Here is a 10,591-nt window from a genome sequence, read left to right as displayed (position 1 = left end):
TTTCTCCCGCTCTCTGGAGTTTGATGTTCTCTCTTCACTACTGCAGCCCGTCATGGTTTTTCAGAATAGAGTGGCTTTCTGGGCTCTCGTGTGTTCCCCAAGACCCCGATAACCATGTCGTAACCAAGATGCTAAATCGCGAACCGGAGACACTTTCCGGGTGGAGGGGGTAGGGGGAGGACGTCGTCTGAGAGAGAGGGAGAAGCACAAATCTATCCTGAGACCAGCTCGGAAAGCTCTCACGCGTGAACTGGGCATTAGTTAAGGGAGGAGGAAATTTACTAGCCCGAGGGAGGGAAAACAAGTCCCCCAGAGAAGAAGACGGAGGTACTCGCTGGGGGGCATTGAGCTTTGGCTTAAAGAGGACTGGCTGGGATTGGGCACACTTTGAGCGGCCCCTGGAGCTGAGGCTGGGCTTTCCCGAGCGCGGAGGCTGGCTGACGCTCCCTCCCGCCTCCTTACCCCGGGCCCTCCTCCCTCGCTCTCTCCCTGTGTGTAGTTTCGGCGGCTGGGCAGCTACTGCCGCCGCCGCTGCAGCAGCAGCGTCAGGGACAAGCCTGATCCGTGAGCGAGCGAGCTCCCAGCAGCAACCACCACTTTGGGCAACTTGCGGGTTTCCTGCTCGCGGGTAGCGAACGGGAGCTTCCTACTAGCGGTTCAGTGTCTCCGAGCCGCTGCAGCCCGAGTGGCGGCGGGAGCGCCCGCACCAGACTCTCCCAGACGCGAAAGGGACGAGACAACTGCGGAATTCACCAGCCGTGCCAGGGCACTTCCGAGGCCACAAACGACTGGCACTTTTTCTCCCCTTGGCAAACTGGATTTTTTTTTTTTTTAAAGCTACTTGGCAGCTGTCTCTGACTCCACCTCCCCTTCCACCCCCGCCCCAAAGCCTTTGGCTTTTCTTCGGAAATCCAGACAGAATTGGGCATCTTTGTTAATTGCCGTTGGGGACGCCCAGCCGTGCGCTTTCGCCGGCTAACGTCGCCTGTGCTCCGAGCCTGGTTTGCTCACCTTTGAACTGCAAAGGGATCAAGTTCAGCTCGAGTTCCCTGCGTTGGGACTAAAAGGAAGGAGAGAGAGCGTGCAAGAGAGCGAGTGGGAGAGGGGGAAAGGGGAAAGGAAAGGAGGGAGGAGAGAGAGGAGGGAGGAGAGAGAAAGGGAGGGAGGGAGGGGAGGGATCGAGAGAGAGCGGGGAGAGAGAGAGAGAGGCTGCAATCTCCTCCCTGAATCGCGCACAGCGCTGCAGATCCCACTGCTCCGACAAGCGGGCCGAATGCAGGTGAGAAAAGGCACGGACTCTGCGGCTGCGAACCCAAACTTGAGCACCGCACGGTGCGCACCGCTCAGCCTTCGCCCCCGCGGGCGAAAGGCTGCTGCGGTTTCAGGCGGCGGCTTCGTGACTAATGACCTTGCGCAGAGTTGTTAAGAAAAAAGAGAAACCCGCGCTCTCCGGGGTGAGAAGGAACTGACTCTCTGGGCGTCTCTGAAGATGGCTCGGGCTTCTCTTTGGCGCGCCGGGGGGACCCAGACGCGGACCGCGCTGTGACGCGAGTAGTCTCCACTGCACCGTGCCCGAAGCGACGTGCCGGGGGATTTTTCATTCTCTATCTGTTGACTGGCTCCCCCGCTGCCTGAGCAGAGTCGGAGTTGAGACTGGCTTGTTGCTGGCCCCAGCGCCTGGTGCAGGAAGCGACTCACGTTTGCCTGGGCGGCCGGAGTCGGAGCAGAGCCTGGGTTTGGAGTGAGTGCCTGGAACGTGAATTGGACTCAACTCGAGTAGCAGCAAAGACCAGCGGGCTGGCAGGCGGGGGAGGCTGCAGGCTCGTTCCCCACCTCTTCCCAGCCCCACTGCCCGTCTGCCGGAGCAGTTCTGGCCCCTTCCGACAGAGCGGGGACGAGAGCCGGGGATTCTCCGCCCGCTGCGGGGATGACTCTGGGTTGGGGGGGGGGGCGCCGAACCCGCGGCGCGCAGTGTCCCGTGAACTGTGAGTACTGCGACTGAACGGCGGCCGGCGAGCGGGCGATTAGCACCCATTGCATGAATTATGAAACAATAACTTTCGGAAGAAGCAGGAGGAAAAAAAAAAGCATCTATCGCTGCCCTCCCACCTCCATTCCCGGCCGACTCTCCACGCCGCTTTTGCCCCCTCCCTCCCCTCTCTCTCGCTCCTTCCTTTCCGGGAGAGGGGAGAGGACTGGGAGGAGGGCAAGCGGCCGGCCCCGGAGGAGGGGGGCGCCGAGGGGGCTGTGGTTAGAAGGAGCAGTAGCAGCAGCAGCAGGAGAAGATGCTGAGGATGCGGACCGCGGGATGGGCGCGCGGCTGGTGCTTGGGCTGTTGCCTCCTCCTGCCGCTCTCGCTCAGCCTGGCGGCCGCCAAGCAGCTCCTCCGGTACCGGCTGGCCGAGGAGGGCCCCGCCGACGTCCGCATCGGCAACGTGGCTTCAGACCTGGGCATCGTGACCGGATCGGGTGAGGTGACTTTCAGCCTGGAGTCCGGCTCCGAGTACCTGAAGATCGACAACCTCACGGGCGAGCTGAGCACAAGCGAGAGGCGCATCGACCGCGAGAAGCTGCCCCAGTGTCAGATGATCTTCGACGAGAACGAGTGCTTCCTGGACTTCGAGGTGTCGGTGATCGGGCCCTCGCAGAGCTGGGTAGACCTGTTTGAGGGTCGGGTCATCGTGCTCGACATCAACGACAACACGCCCACCTTCCCGTCGCCCGTGCTCACGCTCACGGTGGAGGAGAACAGGCCGGTGGGCACACTCTACCTGCTGCCCACCGCCACTGACCGCGACTTTGGCCGCAACGGCATCGAGCGCTACGAGCTGCTCCAGGAGCCCGGAGGCGGTGGCAGCGGCGGCGAGAGCCGGCGCGCCGGGGCGGCCGACAGCGCCCCCTATCCCGGGGGCGGCGGGAACGGCGCGAGCGGCGGCGGCTCGGGAGGCTCCAAGCGGCGGCTGGACGCATCAGAGGGCGGCGGCGGCACCAACCCCGGCGGCCGCAGCAGCGTGTTCGAGCTGCAGGTGGCGGACACCCCGGATGGCGAGAAGCAGCCGCAGCTGATCGTGAAGGGGGCCCTGGATCGCGAGCAGCGCGACTCCTACGAGCTGACCCTGCGGGTGCGCGACGGCGGCGACCCGCCTCGCTCCTCGCAGGCCATCCTACGGGTCCTCATCACCGACGTGAACGACAACAGCCCCCGCTTCGAGAAGAGCGTGTACGAGGCCGACTTGGCTGAGAACAGCGCCCCGGGGACCCCCATCCTGCAACTGCGCGCAGCTGACTTGGACGTGGGGGTCAATGGGCAGATCGAGTACGTGTTCGGGGCGGCCACCGAGTCGGTGAGGCGACTGCTGCGCCTTGACGAGACGTCCGGCTGGCTCAGCGTCCTGCACCGGATCGACCGCGAGGAGGTGAACCAGCTGCGCTTCACGGTCATGGCCCGCGACCGTGGGCAGCCCCCCAAGACCGACAAGGCCACCGTGGTCCTTAACATCAAAGACGAGAATGACAATGTGCCATCCATTGAAATCCGCAAGATTGGGCGCATCCCCCTCAAGGACGGGGTGGCCAATGTGGCCGAGGACGTTCTGGTCGACACCCCCATCGCTCTGGTGCAGGTGTCCGACCGAGACCAAGGCGAGAACGGGGTGGTCACCTGCACCGTGGTGGGCGACGTGCCCTTCCAGCTCAAGCCAGCCAGCGACACCGAGGGCGACCAGAACAAAAAAAAGTACTTTTTGCACACCTCGACCCCTCTGGACTATGAGACCACCCGGGAGTTCAACGTGGTCATCGTGGCGGTGGACTCAGGCAGCCCCAGCCTCTCGAGCAACAACTCCCTGATTGTGAAGGTGGGAGACACGAATGACAACCCGCCTGTGTTCGGCCAGTCGGTGGTGGAGGTTTACTTCCCTGAGAACAACATCCCGGGCGAGAGAGTGGCCACAGTGCTGGCGACAGACGCAGACAGCGGAAAGAACGCTGAGATCGCCTACTCGCTGGACTCCTCTGTGATGGGGATCTTTGCCATCGATCCCGATTCTGGGGACATCCTGGTCAATACGGTGCTGGACCGCGAGCAGACTGACAGGTATGAGTTTAAAGTTAACGCCAAAGACAAAGGCATCCCCGTGCTGCAGGGCAGCACTACGGTGATTGTGCAGGTGGCTGATAAGAATGACAATGACCCTAAGTTTATGCAGGACGTCTTCACCTTTTATGTGAAAGAAAACTTGCAGCCCAACAGCCCTGTGGGGATGGTCACCGTGATGGATGCTGACAAGGGGCGGAATGCAGAGATGAGTCTGTACATAGAGGAGAACAATAACATTTTTTCTATTGAAAATGACACGGGGACCATTTACTCCACAATGTCTTTTGACCGGGAACATCAGACCACATACACTTTCAGAGTCAAGGCTGTGGATGGGGGAGATCCTCCCAGATCTGCCACAGCTACAGTCTCGCTTTTTGTGATGGATGAAAATGACAATGCTCCCACGGTTACCCTTCCCAAAAACATTTCCTACACTTTACTGCCACCTTCGAGTAATGTCAGGACAGTAGTAGCTACAGTGTTGGCAACAGACAGTGATGATGGCATCAATGCAGACCTGAACTACAGCATTGTGGGAGGGAATCCCTTCAAGCTGTTTGAAATTGATCCCACTAGTGGTGTGGTTTCCTTAGTGGGAAAACTCACCCAAAAGCATTATGGCTTGCACAGGTTGGTGGTGCAAGTGAATGACAGTGGGCAGCCTTCCCAGTCCACCACGACTCTGGTGCATGTGTTTGTCAATGAAAGTGTTTCTAATGCAACTGTGATTGACTCCCAGATAGCTAGAAGTTTGCACACCCCACTCACCCAGGATATAGCTGGTGACCCAAGCTATGAAATTAGCAAACAGAGACTCAGTATTGTCATTGGTGTGGTTGCTGGCATTATGACGGTGATTCTAATCATCTTAATTGTAGTGATGGCAAGGTACTGCAGGTCCAAAACTAAAAATGGCTATGAAGCTGGCAAAAAAGATCACGAAGACTTTTTTACACCCCAACAGCATGACAAATCTAAAAAGCCTAAAAAGGACAAGAAAAACAAAAAATCTAAGCAGCCTCTCTACAGCAGCATTGTCACTGTAGAGGCTTCTAAACCAAATGGACAGAGGTATGATAGTGTCAATGAGAAGCTGTCAGATAGCCCAAGCATGGGGCGATACAGATCCGTTAATGGTGGGCCTGGCAGTCCTGACCTGGCAAGGCATTACAAATCTAGTTCCCCATTGCCTACTGTTCAGCTTCATCCCCAGTCACCAACTGCAGGAAAAAAGCACCAGGCCGTACAAGATCTACCACCAGCCAACACATTTGTGGGAGCAGGAGACAACATTTCAATTGGATCAGATCACTGCTCTGAGTACAGCTGTCAAACCAATAACAAGTACAGCAAACAGGTAAGATGTATCCCAAATATATTTAAACATCCCTGGGAGGGTTAATAACTCTGAGACGGATTATCTTCTGTAAAGTTTTGTCTTCTCGTTTTTAAAGTTATTAAAATTTTAACAGTAGGAATTTAATGTTAATTTTTGCACCATTAATTTAGCAAAGGCCATCTACAAGAGGTATACCACTGTATTTTGCAAGTTAGAATTAAGGTTCACTGAACTACTGAAGGAAGTATTCAGAGTAGGCAGTGTTTTGTAGTTCTCTTTGCACTTGACATCCCTAATTTATACTACATTTTTTGTTTCCAGAATAAATATGTATGTATTACTTAGATGGTTAGTTTTCACCTGAAATTATTTTTCTTTTGTGGCAACTAAGTGGATAATTGCATCCAGAGAAAAAGTTTCTAAAGTTGCTACTGGTGTCTATGCAAATTGGATACCATAAAAGTTTTAACTATGTTATTTACAATGTAGGATTTTACAGATAAATAGATGCTGAATCATGCAGACGTAGTACTAAGTCTGAGATATTGAAATACTGACTACTTTGATGAAAATGCTGGTTTAAAAATATTTACTGATATGCAAATGTCATGCAAAACACCACTTTCAATCTTTTATATCTATAATAATTGATACCTATAACAATTAGTATTTGATAATGATATGCAGTCACCATTTGCATACTTCCTCTTTAGTATTAAAAGTTTGCAAACAAAAATACATCGCATGAGCCATTTATTATTTAAGCCAAGTAATGAAAGTATTCATGATTGATGTACTGTCTGCAAGACTATTTTGGCATGCATTATGATATATTGAGAATGTAAAGATTATGTGGAATATTTGACATAATTGTTTCTCAGTGAAATGTAGAAACAGTAAAAAATACATATATTCTGAGGTGGAACTTAAGCAAAACTGAAATTTATTTTTGAAAGTTTTCCTTGTGTGATATACAATCCTCAGAAAGTTTACTTTGTATACCCACCAAAGTTTGCCACACATAAATAAGATCTTTTGGAAAGGGCTGTGTCTCATGGTACAGCAACCTCAGCTAATAAAACATTACGTATTTCTTACTGTCAGAACACATCTCAAGAAACACAGTTATGACTGTCAATCTAATTTCTATTAAATATGCTTTGCATGTGGAATGTGGAATCTGAGAAGAACTGAGGCAAAGGAAAAAGTTATAGCCTCATTGAAGATGTTACAGAAAGAGATATTAATCCTTTATTGCTTTCATGACTACTGAAATTAGTTTTTTAAATAAATATTTTCTATATATAGTACTTTACTATAGCTATTCAGATAAGGAGAAACAGTCTGAATATGCTTTTATATCTAATAACAAATGCAATCCAAGAAAACACCAGTTCGAATTACATTTGCATTAAATGGCTTTTGAAAATATGTCCTTTGGTGTATATGAATTTGAATTATTTATTTATTTTAAACCAACATTTAACATAGTGGAGTGTTTATATCTGTTGTATTATTGTGTTACATGGAGTTAGAAGCTGATTTTTGTATTGTTTTGGTGCTTTTATCAGTTTTGTAAACAAGGAAGATTCTAGCTAAAATGGTAGCACATTTTACAGATTACTTATAAACACCCCAAAATAAATGGAGATTTATAGACATTTCTCTAGAAAATAGTAACACGTAATGCAAAGAAGTGTGAAGAGCTCTGTCTGCAGAATATTTACATCTCGGTTCTCATCCTAATGGTACTTCTGTCCTGTGGCTGGATAGCATTTGCATTCTAAATTGTGTAATCTTATGCTTTTGAGCGGACATATCAAGTGACACTTTTACCGATATTTTATGCAAACAGTTCATATGTTCTGTGCTGTCACTTAAGCTTCATTTGGCTCATCAGATGAGGTTAGCTCTATGTTCTTGAATATTTAAAACAGCTAATATCAAGACTGTTGGCATCCTATTTAAAAGGCAAAGTGATATGCTTATAAATAAACTAATATATGGTGTTAGCCTCTTAACTGAGGAAAGCAGTCCATATTCCAAAAGAGAAAACCCTCAAAGGAATTGGAATGAATCACACAGTTTGCCAAAAGTGACTTTGGAAAACTTTTCTGTCATTAGGTATTCAGAAGAAGAATACACTTTTAATCACAAGTAAATAGCTGACCTAAAATGAAATAAAGGCAAATGAAACACATTCCCCTTAATGTAATTAGTAATAGTAATGGATATGCTTCATCTTCTCAATATTGCTGTCAGGGTCAAGGGATCCATTTACAAAGTTACATTCCGTTTTGACATCTGACATAAATAGAATCCTTTTTGTTCTGCTTTTTGTTTGTGCCATAAGTAGATAATTTCCTATTTTTATTTTTAAAATATATGCACTTTTAATTTTTACGGAACTACCAAAATATATTTCCTTTGATTAAACCTGATTTAATCAAAGAAAAAAAAAAAAGAATATAGGGTTTCGCAGTAATTTCCTTCTTTTGATAAATGGATTTATCTAAGGTAAAATTAGACCGTTGTATTCTTTCAATTCTATATAGCAGGGTCTAATTTAAAAATTGAGATTTCATTTTACATAAAGCCTTCGTTTTATTTATAGTTTTCCTGAATTGCCTTATTGCAGTTCTTTATTTGTGAAAAAATTCAAGTGATGTTTCTTAAGAGTGTTATCTTTATGAAAATTAGAGATTTTAAAGTGTTGTACCTAAGTCCTGTTGTTTTCATTATTATAGGTTAAACAGCTTTGTAGAAATGGAAGTTTGAAAATAATACTCTCCCTTAACCTCTTACTTTTTGTTTTGTTTACATAGACTTGACAGGCATTCAAATCAAGCTTCTATAGTTACTCTTTGGCAGACTCTAGGAGATGTGTGTGGTAGAGCTGCTGGAATTATTTCCGAAATTCACGCTTTAGAAAACTCACTGATGATGTAGCCCAAATTTTCATAGTTCATACCTTTGCATTTCCAACAGAAGCCTTTGCTCTCAACTAAATAATGTGTTTAGTTGAGCAAAATGTGGATCATTGACAGCATTACTGAGATTAAGTATCCACTTTTCTGTTTCATTCTTCCTTGGTAAACCTGGTCTTGGTGGTTGTTAAACTTTTGTGAACTAGAAGTACAAGTGTGCTTTTCATTCATAACGTAAAGGCAAATGCATTCTATTTTTCTGTTTAAGTCTTCGGTATTTTACTATGTGCTAAGCATTTTTCAGTTTTCTTTTAAAATAATGTAATCCCCCCAAAGAGTAATAGTATGAAAAGTACAGTTACTATTTTGCTTATTATTCTTGAATTCTATTGAGCTTATCTTTGATATGTTGTTATTTAGATGATGCACTTACAAGTAAAAATTTTATTGTATTTAGTAAATGGAAAGTAAGGTAATTTATTTTTGGCAAGAACTTAGCTTGAATAAACACCCATTTTAAAATCCATTTGCAGCTGATCCTGAGATACAAATAATTTACATTAACTTCAGTGACAGTTTCACAGTTTGTCTTCATAATGTTCTCTTTAGTGATCAAATTATGTTCAATATATTCATTGTATACTTAGTGAAAAAATATGGGAGAACTTATCTTTTTAATTGCTTCAATTTTGGAAGCAAATGGTTGACTTGCTGTCATGTATTAAGCAATAAGAAAACTAAATATCAATTCATTTATATTTGTGTGTATGGGTGTGTGTGTATGTATATATATACACACATATAGAGAGAGAGAGAATATATATATTCTTTAGTGGAAATGCATCTACATAGTGATGCCAACCATAGCTTCCAGTGCTCATTCTGTAAGCATAATTTTTACAATGTGTTTCTCCTGTCTATAACCAAGGATGTTTTCATAAGGCACAATGAATCTGCGTATGGTGAAATTTCTGTTACATTTGGCCTGATACCGTAAGCAAAAGACTAACAGCTGATGGAAGTTAGGCTGTGTCTTTACTCATCTAGTAAAGTAACATTATCTGGATCTCTGGATGTCTATGAAATAAGGAAAATGTCATCCATTGATTTGATCAGCAATGAATTTGCCAATTTATATGGAAGTCCTCATGATTATTTGAACCTTATCCAAAACTTATCCTAAACCAATTAATGACTTAGCTGTAAGAACACAAAATCAGTTTAAATACTTTAATAAATCATCTAGTACAATAAATAGAGCAAAATCATTTTTTCTTATCTTTCTATCTTTGAGTAATTTCATATCTCATATGTGGAAAAGCATGAACAAGGTTTATATCACAAACTACACACAGAGACATAAACACACATATTCGTGCATACCATTTATAGCTGTATTAGTCTTATTTAGTCATGATGTTTATAGATTAATATGTGAAAATATCTAAACTTAAACATACACAATGTTGAAATAAAATATACTATAATCAACATTTTAATGACTGTACCTAAAATCACTAGCATCATCACATTTTAGAATTACAAGGTGTTAAACAGTCCCCTCATTTTAATAGAAGAGGAGACTGAGGCCCAGCATGAAACAGTGACTTGATTGGGATTACAAAATTATCAGGGATATAATGTGGACTAGAGTCCAAGTTATGGAATGTAGTGTCCAGTATTCTTATTTATCTGATCATACCACCTTTGGGGGAAAAAAACCTGAATTTCTGTAACTTTCAACTGCAGTAGAAATCTGTTGAAATTTACTTACATATTTATGACTATATATTTGGCTATGAAGATTGACATCTTTATAATAGACTATAATTCTGCTTTAGGCTCCAGTTCTTCTGTGTAAAATTATCTAGGAAAATATAATTCAAAATTTACAGAATTTTAAAAGAAGTTAATAATTCTTTTCCCTCATATAGGATTGTAATTGATAACATAGAGTAAAGCATCTTAACATGGTTAAGAACGTATATTCTGTTGACAGAATTTTTAATGTTAGCACAACAGTGATAACAGACATAAGTTCCTTCCTAGCATTTAGTATATTTCAATAAAAATTCACTTAAATAGAAAAGAATTAAAACATTCTACACATTACGTATGAAACATTTTATGCATTCTAATTGTGATCATCTTTTACCTTTTCCATCAATATTGATATTACTTTTGGCTTCTGGGCTTGTTCGCATTTTATCAACTTTGCACATA

The 10,591-nt window shown here is 45.1% G+C and overlaps 1 protein-coding gene across 7 annotated transcripts in view; it reads left to right on the top strand.

The window, feature by feature from the left end:
• The first annotated feature begins 566 nt into the window (after positions 1-566).
• Positions 567-10,591, top strand: part of PCDH7 (protocadherin 7) — a 421,565-nt gene continuing 411,540 nt past the window's right edge. For 5 of the 7 annotated variants that reach the window (XM_073012477.1, XM_008017688.3, XM_008017687.3 and 2 more), the window contains exon 1: positions 567-5,459. In XM_073012477.1, coding sequence (XP_072868578.1) covers positions 2,286-5,459 — 3,174 coding nt within the window. In that variant the 5' untranslated portion in view covers positions 567-2,285. The remainder of the gene's footprint in view (positions 5,460-10,591) is intronic. The other 2 variants (XM_008017693.3, XM_008017694.3) reach the window with 2 other exon arrangements.

This window comes from Chlorocebus sabaeus, chromosome 27 (assembly GCF_047675955.1).
Source record: "Chlorocebus sabaeus isolate Y175 chromosome 27, mChlSab1.0.hap1, whole genome shotgun sequence".
In the NCBI taxonomy this organism is placed as follows: Eukaryota; Metazoa; Chordata; class Mammalia; order Primates; family Cercopithecidae; genus Chlorocebus; species Chlorocebus sabaeus.
This window is presented reverse-complemented; position numbering and strand designations above follow the sequence as displayed.